This window comes from Mauremys reevesii, linkage group 18 (genome assembly GCF_016161935.1).
Source record: "Mauremys reevesii isolate NIE-2019 linkage group 18, ASM1616193v1, whole genome shotgun sequence".
In the NCBI taxonomy this organism is placed as follows: domain Eukaryota; kingdom Metazoa; phylum Chordata; order Testudines; family Geoemydidae; genus Mauremys; species Mauremys reevesii.
Window position 1 is genome coordinate 8,372,535 of NC_052640.1, and position 21,324 is coordinate 8,393,858.

At 47.3% G+C, this 21,324-nt stretch overlaps 1 protein-coding gene across 1 annotated transcript in view; it reads right to left on the reverse strand.

The window, feature by feature from the left end:
- The window catches only part of CCDC92 (coiled-coil domain containing 92), a 198,553-nt gene that overhangs the window by 68,664 nt on the left and 108,565 nt on the right, over positions 1–21,324 (reverse strand). Inside the window, exon 4 of the mRNA XM_039505088.1 lies at positions 18,331–18,393. Within this exon, the coding sequence (XP_039361022.1) occupies positions 18,331–18,374 (44 nt within the window). The 5' untranslated portion in view covers positions 18,375–18,393. The remainder of the gene's footprint in view (positions 1–18,330; positions 18,394–21,324) is intronic.

Consider the following 21,324-nt stretch of genomic DNA (forward strand, 5'->3'; position numbering starts at 1 on the left):
ACAGTGCCTTCCATCCTGAGACATCCCAAAGCACGATACACGCTCCTCCTACCACTGAAACACAGTAGCTGCTTTCTGCAGGGTTTCTTGCAACTTTTGCTGAGGCTTTCTCTATGTGCAAAGTTGCAAGGAAATCAGTTTAAAACCCAGTTTAGTTAAACTGATACAAACCACTGTGTAGACATTCAATGGTTTTAACCTGGTTTATATCAATTTAGTTTAAGTCAATTCCTTACTAATTTAAGCTGCATCAATATAAACCAGGTGGAAATCAATTGAAGACTGACCACAAAGGGGTTTGCACTGGCTCAGTTGAATGGATTTAGATAGACCAGTGCACCTTTGTGTGTACCCAGGGCTGTAGAAGCTGGTACTAGCACTGTCCGAGACAGGATGGATCACTGGTCCCAGGGAAAGCAGCAGCTATTTAGCCGTTCTCAGCAACATGATACAATTGGTTTAGTGCAATGTAGTTGCGCAAATTAGAACATGGCCCGAACACCTGGGCTAATGTCCCTGCTTTTAAAAAAGTTCCTAGAGAGCTTTAATGACATCAAGTGGCCCAGCCCTTGGTTTTACATATCATCGGAAATACTGTAGCTCCAGAAACAGAGAGTCCCTTGGCACCATGGTGAGTCTAGGCGTCATTCCTGATTCAGAGGGAAGAGATCTGTTCTATTGAATCACCTAAACCACTTTCTGTAGCACATGTTAACAGCCCCTAGTTCCATGCCGGAGTTGGAGACGACACCGGTTCATTACTGACTCAAAAGAAAAGAGCCCCACTGATTGAATCACTAATAGCCCGGTTTTCAGCGATCCCAAAGACGTCACCGAGAGCAATGAGGGCTCAGCAGCTCAGAAAAGGAGGCTACAGCCAGGTACGACACTGGTTAGCTAGTGCGGTCCCACCCAGAGGTCATATGGCTGCAATGGGAGGTTGGACTAAAGAACAGGAATGAGATGCAATGAATCATGGGAATTCTGAGCTGCCATTCCTCCCTGCAGTGGCTGTATGCAAGCAGCCAAAGTGAGTCAAGATAGCATCAGTCTCATTGATGGGAGACTAGATATGGCAGGTCCCTAATCAATCCCTGCAGCAGAGCCAATCGCTTCTTGGGGGCAGAAGCATTGTAGGCAGTGGGATTCTCACGCTGCTGTTTTCTTGCAGACATTGCAAGCCCATTATTAAAATGGATCTTCCCCTCTTCAAGCTTCATCCTTCCTGGTCAGGAATAGGAACTTCCCAGAGTCCTGCTTATCAGGCTGGTTCTCTCACAGGTCTGAGCATTGAAGCAGGACAGATGTGGTCAGGCCCCTATGCAGTCAGGGCTGGTAAGAGAGCGAAAGGGGTGGGTGGGTGAACAAGGAAAGATCTGAGCATTGAGAGAGAGACGAGGGGGTTGGAGAGTGGGAGAGGAGGGGAATGGTAGAGAGAAGCCAGGAGTGTGCAGGTGGGGAGAGGAACGAGTGACATGATGCATCTGTAATGCTTCACATTGTCAAAGCACAGAACAGAAGTTAATCGAACACACTCCCATTGTCCTCAGTGGAAGCAAAGCAAATGTTCACAACACCCTAGAAAGGTGGGTCAATATCCCACTCCTCTTTGGCCATCGTATTAGGACAGTGGGGTAGAGGAGAGTGGGGCGATGGGAAGGGGAGACAGAAGAGAAAAGGGGGCGAGTAACAAAAACCAATAGGGAGGGGGAAGAAAGAGCAAGGAGCTGAAACGAACAGGGTATCTCCTCTCCCACAGCTGCATGAAAGCCTGCAGGATTCGTTTAAAGGGTGCACGTGTCACCTAATTCAGTTTTTGGTCAAAATTCAGTTTTTTGGTTAACCCAAAAGGATTTCTCCTCCTCCCCCTTGATTTTTTTGGAACTGCCAGTGAACCAAAAAACCAAAAAAAACCAAAAAAAAAAACCAGTTCTTCACGCAGCTCCTCACCCAAGTAATGCCCTTCCACCAAGAAATAGCCTAACTTCCCTACTGTGGAGGGTGGTTATAGAAGATGCAATTGGCCTTGATCCTGAGCTGCAGCCTGAGAGGACTGAGGACAGCTAAGCAGGGAGAGGCACAAATGTGATTTTATGCCACCTCTGCATGGCCCGTGTCGTGGGCCAATTGCCTCTGGAACCAATGGGCTGTTGCGACAGTAACACTATATATGGTAGATCTGTATATGTGGGGATCATGGAGGCACCAGTCATGCTGCTGTAGTTCGGGGTAGTTGAGTTTTGCACTGATAGTTAATTTCAAGAATGCCACCTATGGGCACAGGAGCATTGTTCATTAGTAGGTTCAATAAAGTTGTTATGCACAGAATCATCTTGAATCTAACTCAACAACTGGTCTAGCAGCCAGTGGTCACTGGAGCATAAGGATGCCCTGACCACTCCCACTTCCCTCCATCCATGTCTCTTGCCTTGGCTGCCAAATGGGGACACAGCCTAGAAGTCCTTAGCCAGGCCTACTGCACACAACGGTCTGTCTATTCTGGGGGAAGGCTTCTCTGCAGCCAGTTAAATTGGCATTAGGGCTGAGACTCTGGGATGTTCTATTGTACCCATCAGAACTGGAGCGGTGGTTTCCACCCAATCCCTTTGGAGTATAACACAGTCCTTTCTCCTAGCCCCGAGACATCCTGTAGTTTAAAGAATTCCAGTGTGTTTAATAAGCCTCTTGCCAAGCAGTCAGATAAATGAGGAGTTTGGAGGGCAGGGTAGAGTCAAGCATCAAATCTTTTTTTAGAAGGTCCCTCAGGAGTTTGTTTTCCTGCTATTTTTAAGTGGAATGGGCTAGAGTTTCATTGCAGGAAATAGTTCTCCTCCTTTTCACCCCACCCCCTTTTTCCACAGCGTGGTGGAGGAGCAATTCTCCGGCTGCCTTGGGTTGCTGAGAGACCAGCACTCAACCTGGAACCAAAGCATGTTATTTGGAGCCAGGGATGTACAATGAGGACAGTAGGCTAATGAGCTGAGATGCTGATTTTGCCAAAGACAACCAGATGCCCCCAAATGGAAAAAAACTAAACAGAGTGGCAGGAACAAAACCGTGGGGAAGAGTCCATGCTCCCAGCCTCTCCCTTATGATATTAGATTTTAAAGGGTTCTGGTACTTTCTTAGCAGGGTTTCTTATGACACCCTAAGGGTTGGGAGCATTAAACTGGGGGTGACCCCCTTCCTGCATCCCTCATTCCCATCTCTGAAAGCCTCCTCCATCTCCCCACCTTAGCAACACTGTGACAAACCCCTAGGGCCAGAGTCCCGTTGGCGCTGCCCAGCTGCAGAAGGGGATGGGGAGAGAACACACACAGGGCATTCCCTCTGCCCACCTAGTGCACCTGAAGCCATAATCCAGGTGAGGAATGTGAGCAAACCTTATGCCCCTCCTCCTCCAGATCCATTTCTGCCAGGAATCCCCTCTACTTTTTGTTGGTGGCCGAGGTTGGGATTTGCAAAAGAGCCCAAGTTTTGGTCTAAGGGCATGGCTACACTTGCAAATGTAGAGCGCCGGGAGTTAAACCAGCCCTTGGAGACAGCAGCAGGGAAAGTGCTGCTGTGTGTTCACACTGTGCTCCTTGTGACTGGGAAGCATGTCCACATTTGCAGCTCTTGCAACGCCACAGAGAGCAGTGCGTTGTGGTAGCTACGTTATCCCAGTGCGCAAGTGGCTGCAGCGTGCTTTGGAAAGGGTTTGCAAAGCATGGGGGGCAGAGTGTGTCAGCATGCTATCTTGTAAGTTCAGACAGTGGCAGGGGGAAGGGGGAAACCCATCAGTCCCCCTCCCCCCGCTTCTCTCGCTCTTACACATACAAATGCCTGCCTCTGCAGCAGGAGCATCACAGTAATGGTTTGCTTTGTGTCCTGGAGCAGATAAGCATGCGGGCTGTCAGAAACAGAGCTTTGAAAGGGGATATCCGCATGCCTGCGGCCAAGTTCAAAACAATGATCAGAGTGGCCACTTGACTTCAGGGGATTATGGAGCATTTCCGGAGGCCAATCACAGTGCAGTAATGCAACACATCATCCACACTGACACCCCAGTGCTCCAGCCAGGGCGCAGCAAGTTCTATGCTTCTCATGGAAGTGGATTACCAGGAGTGCTCGAGCTGCAGAGTCCAGGCACTCTAAGTGCCTCACCAGCATGGACGCCTCAGGAGTTATGGCGCCTGGGGCTGATTTAATGTGCTCTAACTTGCAAGTGTAGCCAGGGCCTAACTCTGCACTTGTTGACTTCAGTGGGAGTTTTACCATAGATTTCGCTGGGCAGCAGCAGCAGGCCAATCCTGAGTGTTTCTGAAAATCTCACCCCAACAGTCTCTCCCCTTTCCCTGTGCTCTTGCCTTTTCGTTCTTCCATCACAAAGCCCTATCTACATGAGACAATTACACCAATGTAGCTAATTCAACCGGTGCAACCCCTTTGTATGGCTGCTTTAAACCCAACAGGAGGTTTTAAAGAACAGGTTAGATTAACACCTGGCAGGGACAGTCTAGATAATACTCAATGCAGAGGCCTGGACTAGATGACCTATTGAGGTCCCTTCCAGTGCTACACGTCTATAATTCTAGTGATTGACACCAGCTGGGGATCTGGTCCTGTGAGTGTCACAACGGGATGTTCTCAAGACCAGCTCAATTTAAGCCAGTATTAAATGGAATGTTAATTTTGAACAGATATTTGGGTTTTACTCTGTGTTTGTTCAAAAATCCCCTTGTATGCAGCCTTTGTGCTGGTCACCACAAAGGCGCCAGTTTCCAATTTTCCCTGGGGGTGCTCATCTCCTGCTGAGCTCCAGGCCCCGCCCTCACTCCACCCCTTCCCCCAACCCCCTACCCCACTTCTTCCTATGCAGTTCCACCCCCTTCCCCAAGCTTGCCCCATCTCCCTCGCCTCCCAGCACCTCCTGAATGCTGGAACAGCTGATGGAAGGCGTTGGGAAGGAGGGGGGGGAGTCGATTGGCAGGGCCACTGGCAGGCAGGAGGCACTGCGGGGGAGGGAGGACAGCTTGGTTGCCCATGGGTGCTAAGCACCCACTAATTTTTTTCCATGGGTGCTCCAGCCCTGGAGCACCCACAGAGTCGGCACCTGTGGGTCACCATCCTCCATGGCAGAGAAGGGGGCATTTCAGGAAATCTCTATATAGATATGGGGCCAAATCTTAAAGACGTGCAAGAAGCGCGAGATATGCAGGACGATGCCATAAGGAGGTTCTGTGGGTCGGATCAGTTTGCCAAACAAATCCAGCTGGTGGAAGGACGATGTGGTCAGAACAGACCCAGAGCGCAGCTGGGGAACTGACCACAGCAATCTTGGAGGAGGAGAAACTTCCTCAGCACCCCAGTCCTCCTCAGCACATTCACTGCAAGCCACCCAGATTGTGAATTACGGCCACCCCTCCTCCTTCCCTGCCTTAGCTCCTGGATGGATGCTCTGTCTCTGGGACATGATCTCAGCTTGGCCAGTGCACGCAGGGTCCCATTCTCTGCAGCCCTCAGGCTCTACCACTGCAGGCTGATGGCACTTAAAAGGGAGAAGGCAAACCTGCCACAGGGGGTGACCGGTTTCTTTGGGTTCATTCCCCGTTTGCCCCTCTCAGGGTGCTGTGCAGGCCACTGAAAAGCTGCACACTGTGCCTGACTTGGACTCCTCACAAGTAAGAGCCTATAAGCCACCAGCACGCAGAGCATTACAGGTACCCTGGAAAGCCGTGGAGAGTAATGCTCAGGGTACTGGTGACTGGGAACCAATGGCTTAGATGCTTTCACCTAGTGCTCTAGGCTCCCCAGCCTACCTCCAAGACAGATTCTGATTGGCCCTTGTGCAGAACCCTCCCCTCCTGGCACAGCCCAGAGAGGTGCTAGGCAGAATGCCAATCCCAGAAGTATAGGGACTGCACCTGCCACACTTCCCTGATCCCACCAAGGGGGTGGGGAAGGGCCAGGGCTCTGTCCCCCCACTGTCCAGTGAAGCTGACTGGCTGGGCGAAAGATAGAGCTCCTAAGCATCTTGGCTGCTGTGTGAGGCAGCCTGGCTACCATTGCTCCCTCTAGGACAGTGCAGCTCCATGCCACCCCCAGGCTACAAGGCACAACCAAGCCCTTAATGATCGACTCAGGTCTCACGTTCTCCACTACTCATCTCCCCAACTTGTGCACATGCCCTATTCTTTGCTGGAGCAAAGCAATCCAGCATTCACTGCACCCAGCTCCTCTGGGGCAGAACATACTTACACACATGAATGGGGGGGCCACAGACCCTGTGCAGGAAGCCAGTTCAGAGGCTGGAAGCCAAGCTCATCATTAAAGGAAGGGAAGAGAGGAAGCTGCTGGCGAGAGAGCTGAGGAGGCAGCTGGCTGAGGATGCCTGAGCTTAGTTCAAATATTAGTCTTTTGTAAATAAAGCTCATGAGTTTGGCCCAGGCTGTATCCCCTGGCAGCAGAGGTGGACCCTGAAACGTAAGCACTTACACAGTGCCAAAGTCAGGGAAACATCACCCTAAAAAGCTGCTGAGCACTGAGTGATCCAGCTTGTACTATAAAAAAACAAGGGCTAAATCCTTGGAGCCTGTTCCTCTTCTACATGGTCCTTAAGTCATATGAGTTCTAACACAAGTGGTAGAAGGTACAAACACACAAAGGTTATTTCATCACTGGTTACCAGCTGCTAACAATGCAGACAAGGGCTATTTGCAGTCCTTGCACACCCCACATTCCAACTCCCTCCCAGGGGAACTCTGCACATGTCGAACAGCAACATCAGCCCAGGGGATGCTGCTAGGGTCAGGTGTTTTTCACAAGGTGAGAAATAGCAGGTTTTGGCTAGAGACAGCTCCAAGCCACAAAAGTTGTGAGCTTGACCAAAGTTTGAGAGGGGGAAGGAAAGGGGCTTGGTGACTGGCTCATAGAATTTGGTTTGGCCCGGAGCAGAGATGCTGATCAAGCACCAAGTTCACCCAAAGCATCTTAAATTAAGGGCTGTTTGGATCAGGCACATCCTTAATGTCAGCACTGGTGAGAGATTGAGTCAATTGCCATTTTGGGTGCATAAGGGCTGCAGAAGCAGACCAGAGAGAGATTTATAAAGATGTCTCAGCACTTTAGAGAAGCAAGTTCTTCAACTGGCCACCACAGGTAAACACAACATACATGTAAGTACGAGCAGAAAAAGTGGGTGTTTTTGCAGTATGTTCACGCTGATAACACTGCCTGGATATGTAACTGTCTAGACAATGGAAAAATTAGCATCGGGTGACTGCTGGGCAGCAGCAGCCAGTCCTCCTGTTTGAAAAAAAAACCCACCCCCCCAGTCTCTCTCTTTTTCCTGCTCTTGCCTTTTTGTTCTTCCATCACAAAGCCTTATCTACATAGAACTTTGTAATAAACAGCCAAAATTTGGGAACTCATTTCTCAGCAGCTTTTGTCAGCAGGAGATACAAGCCTGAACAGTTCATTATGGGTTTAGCTCTTCTGTCTACACATCTGATGAAAAATAGGAGTGTTTCCCCTGACTTGCTTGTATCCTCATCTGTCATGAAGCTACAGCCTAGATGCTACTGTGCTGGAAGAAGAGTCTGAATCCACAGAATGGCCAGTGATCGTTCCACAGACTGGAGCTACTGCCCCTTCTGAATAAAGGGGAACCTCTACTTTTTAAAACCAAGAGATTAGGACCACACCATTAGAGTGAGATTGACCCTGTGCCGAGGGACCGCACAAGGCAGCGTGGGTCATCTTTACAATGTGCATTACCTACATAAACGTCCAAGGTTTTCTAAGTACCAAGCTTTAAATAGCCATGCAGGGCAAAATTCACCCTTGGGCTGACAGTTAACACAAGCCTATGCAATCCTGACCCATTGCCCAGGGGTGAATTTTGCCCTGAGCCTCTATTTAAAGCTCAGTACTTAGAAAGCCTTGAGACGGTTCATGTAGGTAACGTACCTAGTGAGTTGAGCTGGTCAGGAATTTCTTGATTAAACCTTTTTTGGCCGAAAATGCTGATTTATTGAAACTGACGAGTGTTGGTGACAAATTCTGGAGCTAGAGTCCACCTGGCTATCCAGAGAACAGGCAGAGGCAAGCTTCTCACTGCCCCCCCCCCGCAGTGTGCTTCAGTTCTGACTGGGAAGGGCCACCTTCGAAGAGGAAAGAATAGTCAGCCTCTGGGTTACTTTGCTGAGACTCGGAGCCAGGGTGACAACGGTGCAGAGGCATTTGGGCTGTGCTGAGCCTTGCACGCTAGGAATTGGACCGGGACCATCACTGATAGAGAGGCCTGAACTACAGCGTTCAGATCCTGACCTGAATTTCCCCAGAGTGGGAAGGGAGATGCGTTGATCCTTTTTTGGTACCACCCATTAGAGAGATAGACCAGCTGGGAAGCTTGGATCTGGTGCTGGATTCCACCTTATGGCGTTTTGGTTCACACCCATCTCGCCCACCCACCTACTTTGTAAGATAAAAGAGGCTATTTAAACAACAGGAGACCAGGAAGGAACATTGCTGGGGGGAATCTGATACTGCTTTCTATTAGTAGGCACATGCTTCCCTAACAAAATCAAGCACCTACAAACTCACCCATGGGTATGTCTTTTGTTACTGACACCACTGCCTGCCACGAATTGCTCTGACAGCGGAGATCAGGAACGAGGCACCTCATCTTTTACAGCAAGTCTGCCAAAAGAGACCCCTTCCATCGGAGCCGCAGGCTACAGATTCGTCTAAGGACAGTGGAGCTTAAGTAGCAACTCAATGTTATTGCGGATTCCCTGCAAGTAAAAGCTCAGCTTGATGAAGCATGTGGTAAGCCCCGAAACGCTGCCCCTAGCCTTCCACTTGGATGCTTTAGACAAATATACAGAGTAAACATTTGTAATCTCTGTATGGCTTCCAGGAAATGGCAGCCGTTCGCAGGTAGCATGGCAGACAGGGGCTTCTCTGCATGAACCCCGTAAAGGAGCTTTTTTAAACCAGGGTCAATAAAGAATGGGGAGGGACTTAACACAAAAGACACAGGGTCTTTGAACCGAAGTCTGTGCTGGCCACTTTCACAGAGGCGACTCCCATTTCTCATGCTGCTCGGCAATGTTTTGGTTTGGTGTGAAAAGTCACGTTAAAATCTCCCAGCTAGGATGCTGTTCTGATTGCAGTTAGAGTCCCTGCTCTGTGCAATCTATCCCGTCCTGAGGGGTTGTGAGAGCGGTGGGTCAGATTCACCCCGAGAGAATCTGAAGGAGGGGCCTGTGGGCAAAGGATCTGCTATAGAATGAGGTGTTGGTAACGTGGCTACAACTTCAGTGATGCTGGGAGGAAGATGGGCCACAGGGATCAACACGTGCCCAGAGGTTGGTGGTCTGACTGACAAGGGGCTCATACAGCCAAGGAGTGGGCCTAGCCAGGGCTTCCCTTGAGTAGCACCTTATGGGAGGGAAGAGGAGTTTGCTCCATTGGTAGAAACCACAATGGAGAACAGGGAGAACACCACCTCCTGTCCGCTGGGGTGAATACCTGCTGACAGGGGGATTCGCTACCACCACCCACTCTTCTAAATCTAGCCCAGCGTGCACAGGTACCAGCTGGTGCACACTACGGTCCAGACCAAGCTGACATCTCAGTTTGCTTCTGGGTACGGTGAAAATCAGCACAGGATTTGCTATGCATTTATCTTATTCAGACATCTTAAGTAAGCTCACCTTCTACCGGGGCCTAGAGCAGGGGGTCTCATGCATCCTTACAGCACAGACCCCATGTTAATAGGACCCAGTGTCTCCCTTCCCATTCCCCCTCCCCCCGCAGCTACAGCAATCGCTTCCCTGGGAAATCATAGCAGGGGGATTAGTGGGGGTTTTAAACGCTTCTGCTGGTGGCTTGTCCTGAAACGCAATGCCCATTTCCTCTCTTCCACTGAGGGTGACCAGATGTCCCGATTTTATAGGGACAGTCCTGATTTTCTTATATAGGCTCCTATTACCCCCCAATCCCTGTCCCGATTTTTCACACTTGCAGTCCGGTCACCCTACTTTCACCTCTTGTGCAGCTGCAGCCGTTAGTGGAGATAGCCAGACTGTTCCTTTTCAGCTGCTTTGACAGGCCTCCTGCCTGCTCATTGCAAAAGAGAGCCTGGAAACAAGGCATAATGCAGTGGTCCCCAACCTTTTCCGTGGGGCGGGTGTCGGACGACTAGCTGCCGAGGACCGTGGCCGCCGGACAAGCAGCTGCCGAAATGCCGCCATGAAGTGGCAACGTCAAGAGGCGTCGCCGCCGAAATGCCGCTGTGAAGGAGTGTCATCAAGAGGCGGCATTTCGGCTTCTTGATGTTGCCACTTCTCAGTGGCATTTTGGCGGCTGCTTGTCCAGCGGTCAGTAGGTGGGCACACATGGATGCCCCGGCAGGTGCCATGGCACCCACGGGCACCGCGTTGGGGACCCCTGGCATAATGATTGTGAACCAGCGTTCTCTCTGCCTTAACAGAGTAACAGCAGGGATTAATTTGGCCTATTGTGCAACATTTGATTATTACAATCATCTCACCATCACCAGATGTGCCCCCATCTGTCTGTTGGGTCTACTTGTTGTCTTATTACCTCGATTGTAAGCTCTGGGTCCAGTACTGTCTTTTATGTTTGTACAGCACCGAGCGCAATGGGGCTGAGGCTGCAAGGTGCTACAACACAAATAATATGTTCACATGTGATTTGAAAATGACACTCAGAGCATGATGTTGATTTCCATAATGGCCCCGTTACACAGCCCTAGGAGCATCAAGGGGCCTTAGTGTAAACGAGAATCAGGTCTTCAGCACAACAAAAATTTCCCTTGGCAAAAAATTCTCTCTCCCTCCACAAGAACTTGATTAGAGCGGAGCTAAAAGTGGAATTTCCATTCCGTAAGAAATTCCAATATTTCAGCATTTGTTCTTGTCCCAATTTTGGGAGAAAAAGCGGAAATGTCAATTTTTTTTTGGCAGAATGAAGATTTTCAAAATATTTCAATTGGGAAATGATGAAGCATTTAATTTTGGTATTTCTGATTAAAGCATGTTGGTTTGGTTTATTGAACTGACCCAAAATATTTCAAGTCAGTTCAACATTAAACTGAATTTTCTCTGTTAAGGTGCATCGTTTAATGGGAATTGTAGTTTGGGTGCCCGATTCCTTCATTCTCCCCTATGGGCCAGGCTCCCTTGCTGGTCTACATCTCCCATCAGGCACCTGCAGTCCTGTGACTCCCATGATGCACCATATCACTCTGCCAGAGGGAAGACTACATTGCATTGTGGGAGATGCTGTCTGGCTAGGGATTCCAGCCCATAGGAGAGAAAGGAGACCCGAACTATGACTCCCATTAGGCAATATGCCACAACACAGAAACACAATTTAATTTTGACTCTAAAAACATTTCAGGTTAGTTCAACATCCTCAATATTCTGATTCAGGTCAAACTGGCCCAAACAAAATATTTCATTTTGGTTTTCCTGACCAGTTCGAACAAGTGTTACAAAATCAAAATTTTCTCCCAGACAGGAGAGAGACAAGGATTAGTGCAAGCACATGTCAAGGTTTTTACAGAATGGTGATTCTGATCCTAAAATGAATGCAGACTTAGCTCAGAGAAATAAGGCCTCTGTTCTCATTGTATTTCAGGGAGAGGCTGGTATTTAAATATCTTTCAGCTGCTTGAAATAATTTCCTACCCATAACAAAATAATGGCACCAGAATGTTAACATTTTTGTGCTGCAAATTTTTTTTTTGTTTGAATATTCTCGAGCTATTTCCTCACTCCCATCCATCATGACACTGACGGGCTCATTTTTTTCTAGTTTTTGTAGAACTGATCTTTTTAAGTTTTGTGAAGTTGATCTTGGCTCAGGGCACACACCCCACATCTGTTTTTCTGGGCTTTGCCATTTGGCTCAGAAAAATTGCATTTGAACTTCATTCCCCCAACTGCTACTGTCAAGTTAAAAAGAAACCCAAACACAACCGTGTATTTGGTGCCTGCAAATGCACATGACCCATTACCTCTGGGTACTGAATGCTGAAAAGCCGCTATGAAGTTAAAAAACTTCTAGGAAGAATTTCTTCTGTTTGTTCATATTCTCTAGGACAGCGTGGTGCAAACTGATGAGGCAATTTAAATGCAATTATTGTCAGAGTAAATCCCTGAACATTCCAAAGCTTCCGAACTGTGAGACGTCCTTTAGATCCAGGACTCTATTTAAGACAGCGCTTGCCTCACGTTCTGAAACTTAGGCACCTACTTTAACTACCTGTCTGAATCAGGGCCTTAAGGGGAGCATAATTAAGGCTACGGTTTTGGCACAGACATTTTTAGTGCATTTCACGGCAGAGGTGTGAGGAGAAAATAAGTCACAGAAAGGTCACCAAATAATGTCTTTTTTTGCTACATCAACATATGCAAGAGAATAGGGGGGGGTTGTGGTGGGGTGCTCTACTCACCACGGGAGGGGGCCTCCTCCTGGCCATTCTGGGGATCAGCTCTGCCAGGCCGATGTCCCTTCCAGCGGTTACACTCTCTCAGCCTGCGGCCCCTTGCTCACTCCAGGAACCGCAGCCTCCCCTTTGTGACTTGGGCCTCCACCCAGGTCACGGTGGGGTTTCCCATTCAGGTGGGGGAGGGGAGGGTTTGTGTCTCAAAGTTCCCACCCAACAGTCCTCCCATTCACTGCCCCAGGTGCACTCCCTCAGTGGCTGGCAGGGGAACCTGGGCCCATCCTGTACTCTGGGTTCTGGCTCGGGGTCCCTCTAAACAGCAGCCAAGGTGTGGTTCCCACCTGCACCTTGCAGCCTTTCCCTGAGCCTCTTCCTTACCTCCTGGCCCTCCCCACTCCTCTGGGTTTGCCAGCCTCATCGCTCCCTCCTCCCAGAAGTGGGCTACTTGTCTCTATGGCTCCCCAAACGCACCTCCCTTCTCCCAAGGAGTGACTGCAGACTACCTCTCTGCAGCCTCCTCTGCTTCCAGTTTCCTGTCTTTATACAAGCCCTGCCTGTTCCCGCACAGGTGAGCTTCCCCTAATTAGGGATTTCCTCCCAGATTGCAGCCTAATGGGCTGATTGGGCCCACTTGGCCCAATTCAGCTCTTGCTGGACCAGTACCCCCCATCACAGAGGTGCTGAAAGCTGAGGCCTGGGGGAAAGGGCTCGCAGAGCAAGCCCACTCCTCATTCACCCTCCAGCAGTAGGTCCCATCCGACAGGACTGGGTCAGCCTCCCTGCTTTGGGTGTTGCCACTTAGCACAAAGGGTCACAGGCACAGCACCATTTGGTCTGGCTCATCCACCCCTCTGTCTCCATCTACAGAGGGGCAGATGGGCCAACCTTGAGCGGAGTTGACTAATAAATGGGCCTCTCATTTCCCCCACATCATTTCGTTGGATCATTTCATTTGTGCAGATTGTGCCTAAGGTTGAATGAAAAGTATTTGCATGTTGAATGCGTAGAGAATGGGTGCCATGGACAACATGCCAGTAGCAAGTCACCATGGCATTCCCAGAAGCGATGGGTTCAGAGTTCAGGTGCAGTCCTGACAAGCCACCATATGCTTAGATGCTTTTTCTTGAATCTGCAGAATTTGACTAGAAATTTTAGGAATAGATATATTTTGTCTTCTATTTCTGAACAAGTTGGAAATACAACTATCAGCATTGTATTTCCTCGGTATTTTGGCACTTCCAATTCTGCTCTTAGACAGAACCCAGAATTACAGAGAGAATGAAAATGAGAGATGAGTCCAATTGAAAACACTGGATCTGGACTTCATTGAACTGAAGACCTGGGGATATTTGTAGCTGGATCCAAACTTCACAGCTCACCTCCATGTCCAGCGTAAATGAAAAAAACAAAGTAATCAACAATTTTAGAACCTTCAAATAGGTTCGGTTCTCACACTAGACAATGATCTGGGAGAAAGGGGCTTCCTGAATGTTTCTGAATTGGCTCCTCCATCTGCAAACATGTTACACGTTGTCATAGTGTCTTTTTAGTTCCTCATAACTTCTCAAGGAAGAAAAACATCTTGGCTAACACTTCTCATGTTTGCGCAGTTGGGATGATGAGAATGTATAGAAACAAACCCAAACCAATAGCTTGGAGCTCAGCACACTGAGCTTTCAATACTGACCAAGAATGAATTAAAAATTAAGCAGAAAGTATTTAAAAATCTAATTTGCTTTTTGGCAGTTGTGTTTGTTATTTGAATTTCTTGCAACTTGGACAATGAAACAGACCAGCTCTGTTTCAGGCCTGTATCTAGTCAGCATAGCCATCTAATTTCATAGATTTTACGACAAGAAGGGACCATTATGATTAGCTAGTCTGACCTCCTGCATAACATAGATCCTGGAATTTCACCCAATAATTCCTGCATCAAGCTGGTAACTTCTGCCTGAATAGAGCACCTGTTCTAGAAAGGCAAACAATCTTGATCTAAAAGAGTTCAAGTGATGGAAAATCCACCATATCCCTTGTTAAGTTGTTCCAATGGTTAATTACCCTGCACCACATTTCAAGTTGGAGCTTGTCTAGCTTCTGCTTCCAGCCACGGAATGATGGTCTTTGTAGGTTAGAGGCCTCTCTAGTTCTTATGCACTTGTATGCTCTTGTAAGTGTTTGGGTTTCCACCACTACAGGGGATATCATTTACATTAAAACACCCTTTTCACTGACACACAAGTAAGAGTCACAAAAATATTTCCCTTCTTACCAGGTTTTGTAAACACCTCCTGTTTGTAATGCAAAATCCAAATGGAGGGGCTTAATTTTAGTTGCTTGAGTTTATTTAAACCCGGATATTACAGGCTCTTAGGTTGCTGGTGGTTCAACAGCAAAGATTAGGGGTGGGATTTTTCAAAAGCGCCAGTGTTGCTATAGCTTACATTCCCATAGGAGTTTCCATCATTGACTTCAGTGACCAAGAATAGCCTCCAATGATCATCATTTGCATAAGGGCAAACTACTAACATTTTGAAAAAAGAATAAAGCGTTTGAGTTTTTAATTTGTAATACAGCATAACCATTCACTGGTTACAATTACCAGCAATGAAATCGGGCTGGGGAATAAATAATGTTCCAGTGGTCTGTTTCAGAACATGTTCTGTTCTGTTCCCAATTACAGGAGGCAGATGAAAATTCAGAAGCATTTGACATTAGTAAGTTCTTAAGGACAATATAAAAACCCTGGTTTATTCCACAGGCAATTCCTTTAAGGGGAAGATTTTAGTATATTAAGGGTGAATTTATCAAAGTTAAGCATACTTTGCAGGTATATAGTGTTAGCATTTGCTATTTTTCAAAGCTCTGCACACACCTTAACTAATTAACCATCACTCAGGCACAGCTCCCAGTGAAGCAGGCTCTGAGTCAGCAAGATATATGGGTCTGGTTTCAATGTTCAAGAAGCCCACGGCACCCCTGAAATAATGGATTCACGGCTTTCAGTGGTATTGCCTAGAACCCAGACAGAAGATTGGCTGAGTAAGTGCCCAAGCACCCAACCCTGCACCCACTTTCAATGGGGCTAACTTTTAAAATAAATAAGTACGTACGTAGATAAAGCAGATTTGGTGACAAAGTCATTTTATAAATTTGTATCTATTGCAAATTATTTCAGTTAAAAAAAAACTGAGAAAAATCAAAATGGTTTGATTCCAAGTGACTTTTCATTTCAAGTTTTCCTTTAATGTACAAAAAAATTCAAAATAAAATTTTCTCTCTCTTTTTACTTTCTTACTTACTGAAAGTTTTGACAAATTGCGTTTTTGGTTTGACCCGAAACAAAGATTTTTTGATTTTTTGGAATTTGCAATAAACCAAAAGGTTACCCCCTCAGCATTCCTCCCAGTGAGAGTTGTATCCCAGCTTGAGTGGGAGCAGGAGCACAGGTCCTTATTTTGATGTGTTCCGGTTTGTTATGAAAGAGGAGACACTGCTCCAGATACTGTTTTGTGTCAGGGTCTCCATTCAGTTTTTCCGTTCTGTTCCCCATTTTCATCTTAAATTACTTATGAGCCTGGGAACTGTTCACAAGCATTAGAGGGGCCAATTTATTAAAACAACATGCATAAGAAATGTATGCCAATACTGCTGTATAATACCATTTCAATACCGTACTTCTCTAATATTCACCTGACTCCAAAAGGGGCAGGGTTAGGGGCTGTCTTCAAATATGCAACACACGCTTATAAAAAGATATCAGTAAATACAAATCTGGATTGTCTCCTTGGAGACGCCAGAATGTATATATAATAGGCATACCTTGGAAACCATACCTGCCACCTGGGAATAGGGTTAAGACTGCTAGAGAATTGCATTACAAGTACTTAACCCAATTAAGTTGCAGTGAGAAATTCCAGTGGGTACATGAATTAAGGCAGGCGATGGACAACAATGTATAGGTTGCTTTTATTAGGACCAAACTCTTTTGCTGAGAGACCCTAGAGAAGTGAAATGCAGATATAAAACAGTGATGAAAATATGCCTAGGACAGAATGAAGTTGGAGCAGGTTCTGTCTTTGCTACTGACTCATTTAATCTCTTTGGGACTCAGGTTTCCTGCCTCTCTATCAGGGATACTGTGAACACAACCAAGACACCTTCCTCTATATTGACAGAGCCTCAGATGAAAAGCCCTGTAGAAATGCAAAACACTAGGCACCAGAGTTATTTCTGTGTGGGACTGTTTGAAGCTGGAGGAAAACATTGAGCAAGATGACTAAGAGCAAACATGTCCCAATGTGCAGCTGTCTAAGTACTTACATGGCTTTGGTGATAGATACAGAGAGCAAATGTGTCCTGACTTCTATCCAGCCTATGTACTATATACCATAACAGCGCCTATCTGAGATCCCAGCTCCACACCACTCCACTCCATCCCCACCACAAAAAAAATGTCCTCGGGAATTTGGGAAAAACAGGTGCATCTTGCAGCACATAAAGGTGGCCTAGAGCATGGGTTTGGGCTCCAAGGTTGGAAGTGATCTCTGAACTTTTAAGATGGCCATCTGACTTCAGAACAACAGGAAATTCCCATAAAAAGAACATCCAAACTTTTGCATTTTCACCAGAGTGGCCACTCTATCCATAAAGAAACCAAAGGAGAGATTGTGTCTGGCAGTAATGAAATACACTCATAAAAAAGGTGTGGTGAATTTTGCACTAGTGAAAATGCTAGATTGACAGCCCTGGAGATTGAAGTCCTCTGTTCGCTTCAGGGCCGCCGAGTGCGGGTTTGGGCCCTGGTGAAAATTTTTTTTCAGGCCCCCCAGCAAGGGCAGACTGGCTAAACAGGGCTGACGAAGCCAGGGAAGCTGGGCTCCAGGCCCACTTCTGGACCGCCGGGCCCCGGTAATTTGTACTGGCTTCCCCCAGCTCTCGTTGGCCCTGTTCACTACAGAACAGGTGCAGCCCAAGCAGCAGTGCTGCAAACTCTCCCCTGCTCCCATCCCAGCTGTAACTTGAAGGCATCTTTAGGGTGTAAACAGGTGGCTCAGTCTCCAAAGCATGACTATCCTTTTGCTTCCCCATAGAGCCTGCTAACAAAGGACCCAGTTCTGATAGTAGCAGCAATGGTCTTCCGGGATGTGGACAACCATCTGTGCGGAGCTAAGAGATCCACTGGCCAAATTCAATCGAGCCACCAAGCAGCTATTACACAGTAGCACTATTTCTCCCCCATTTTCTGGACTGGCCTCAGTCCAGCAACTTTGAGGTTCAGTAACTCTGGCTCGCTATCCTGCGACCAAGGCAATATTCAGGCTGTAAACCAAAACAATACTGAACTAACATGCAGGTGGTAGTTGTTCAAGAGAATTTAAACACGGTTATCCTAAATTGGTAGGATCTGACCCGGATGCCTCACTGTTCATGATAGAGATTAGACTGCATTCACCTACTACTGCCATCTTCATGATGGAATGGAAACTGCCAAACTGTTTAATAGGCTCTTTACTTCTAACAACTGACAGATTCTTCTTTAGCGCAAGCGGTAGAGAGGCCTGTGGTTTTAGAGTTGGGGGAAGGCAGGGAATATCTAGGTTCTATCCCTGCTGACATGCTGGAGATCAGAGTTGATGCATGTTGCAGCAAAGCGACAAGTGCAAAATCCTAGGCAGGCATGGATTAGTTGCACTATTATATCGTGGCGCTAGATTTTACAAAGGGGTGGAGAGAGCTTTCTTAGCTGTGGTCAGGATGTAGGACAGAATTCATTACCCTTGTAACCAAAATGAAACTATTAATATGCCAATTTCCACCCATAAATAGATATAGCAGAGACTGAATTTATAAAAAGGTGAGTGGCTTACCAGATGTTGTGTGTGATGACTTTGGTAGGAAGTCCGTAGATCATCAGCTAAACAGCAATTCTCCTGAGGAGGCAAAAACAAAGAGGTGAAAAGAAGAAAAACACTCCCCCAAGCCAGAAGACAATTACAAAGACACATTGTTTTAAAATCAAAGAGGAAACAGAATATGTTGGAACATGTAAGGAATGAAGCAAATACAGACTGTCAGGGTGTTCAAGCTAGAGCATGTCCATCTCTTTCCAAGGTGAGTTGAATGAAAAATAATGTACAACGACTACAGAATTATTACTGATGTGTCAGGAGAAAATCTCAGCAGTGTGTTGACAGACGTTTAACCATAGGGAAACCAGCTCCATTCCAGGTTGAGGTCACCAAGGACCAGGCTAATTTCCAGGGTGTTTGAAAGGAGGTGCTGGGAAACACCCCCAGGTCAGGACTCTAGGATGCAGCAAGACCTAGCCGGCTCGGTTTCCCTGCCTCACCAGGAACCTGCTGCCTTCCCCTGGTCTGTGCTGGTGATGGGCCATACTTCTCACTGCTTCCAGTGCCCACGTCTTTCCTTGGGCTGGAAGCCAGCTGAGGTGAAACGACACAGGAGTAGAAATTAAGGGTGGAGGGGAACCAGCATGGAGCCCAGGTTAGCTCCATCCAGGGACATGGGATGGGTGGACAAGAGAGAATGCAAGTCCATTATGCTCCTGTTGCGGGATGGGTTATCCAGGTGATTGGCGGAGAACTCTGGAGGGGGTCTTGCTCTGGGGGATGGAAGAGGGCGGGAGCAGTATTTTAACAGCTGAAGACTGGAGGATGAAGTACATACTCTTCTCCAGAGCTCTAAGGGTTAAGAACCATTGGGAACAAACCAAGGAAGGAGACAATGTGCAGTAAATCAGAGGGTCTCTCAGGAAGCGAGCTCTGATTCTCCTCTCCCCAGACAGAGCCAAGGACCAGCAAAGCCAAACAAACAAGTTTCTTAAAATTTTGCTTCAGCTTTGGCCTGAGTGGGCCTCCCTGCACCCTCCAAAATAGCTTGCAGTTGCTGAGCTCCTTAAAACAAAAATTTGGCCTGGAGAGGCAGCTACAGCTCCCAGGACACAGCACTTGGTTTCGATGGAGGGGGACAGAGTATATTAGAAGTGGTTACCGTCTGCTCGATTGTACACAAGTTAGGTGCAGGCTCTGGGGAAGTTGCCAACAAGGCCTTCAGCGGGGGCAACCTTGGTTTGCTTGAACTGGAGAAACGGATTATTTAGAGACTGCATACATTGCACAGGAAGGCAACGCAGGCTGAAATGGAGGCACAGAGATGTTAGCTGGGTGTTTCAGACTGGTAGCTAGTTGACAGTCGTGAGCTGTAAAGGCAAACCAGGCCTGTGGTATTTGAAGATTTCCCCCACCTCTTTGTATAGATAAAGCTAGAACCAACCCTCCCGCTCCAAGCTCCCCAGAAATTCTGGGACAATTTTGATCTGCGGCTTAGCGGCTACAGCTTCTATCTACTTTTTCCCCCCACTTTGTTTTGGTCACTGTCTGTAATTGAGAGCCACTATCAAATCTGCTACACCACAAAAGGTTCCAATACAGAGGCAGGGCTGATATGGGAGGCAGTCTAGAGTTTAATGGATACTGCACCAAAACCTGGGCTCTATTCCTGGCCCTGGCACTGACCTGCCGCATGAAGGGCAAGTCACTTCCTTGCTCTCTGCCTCTGTTTCCATTCCCACTCTTTGTCTGTCTCGTTTGACTGAAAGTTCTTTGGGGCAGGGACCATCTCTCACTAATGTTTGTGCAGCACCTGGTCCAGCGTGGCCCTTAGTTAGGGCCTCTAGCAGCTAATGTAACATAAATCCTTTTTCACTGACACTGATGTAAATTGTGAGTAGCTGGCATAAGATCAGAATCTGGCCCCGTAGCTGAATGCAGCTGTCTAACCATGTATTTGCTAAGCTCATTAAAACACAGAACACAAACATCAGGCAACATCAGCCACATCCCCAGACGTCTCAGAATTCAGAAAGCTCTGCCATAGGAAAGCCTCCAAAGCCCCCCGAGTTTAGGTTACAAGGTAAGATTAAGACACACAACATTCACTTTGTGTGACTCGAAGGGCTGAGAAAATTTAAGGCAGATTATTGAAAATAAAAAGTGGAGCAGAAACAGATTAAAACTACTGCACCATGACCATTAATGCAGCGATGGAAAATATCAATCACGCCATTGCCTCTGAAGCTAGCTGTGAGAGAAGAATTAGGAGATTTTATGTTCCAAGTACCAGGAAACCACAGGGCCCTGGTGCCTAGTTCTGAAAAGAACACTGTTTGAATCACAAGGAGGAAAGCAGAGCCAAGGGGAGGGCTTAAAAAGAGCAGTTTTAAGAGTTCAGAGATATTCGAGCATTTCAGAAAGTGGCTGAAGAAAGTAGCCCCAAAATTAGTTGACAGTAGTGTCACTGAATGCAGCACTATCAAGGGTTGACTGGCTGTTTTAGGGGACTGTAAAACCTATTGCTAAGGCCTGGTCTACATTGGGGGGGGTGTGTGAGCTAAGTTGATCTAAGTTACGCAACTTCAGCTACGAAAATAGCGTAGCTGAAGGCGACATACTTAGAGCTACTTAATGCGGTGTCTTCACTGCAGTAGGTCAATTGCTGATGCTCCCCTGTGAACTCCGCCTACGTTTCTCACTTCGGCAGAGTACCGGAGTTGATGGGAGAGGGGTCGGCGGTCGATTTATCGTGTCTTCACTAGACGTGATAAAATTGACCCCCGCTGGATCAATCACTCCAGAGGTAAGTGTAGACATGCCCTAAGTCACCAATTCAAGTCCAGCCCATCATGACATCTAGTGGCTGCTCTGTGGCCTAAGATAAACAAGTTTAGTGGCATCCATCCAGTTCCCACTTCCCAGTGTCCATGTGCACAGAAACTGGAACAGATTGGAAACAAAGTCAGACACACCAAGGACTAAATGGATTATGAAGACTGAACTACCCAT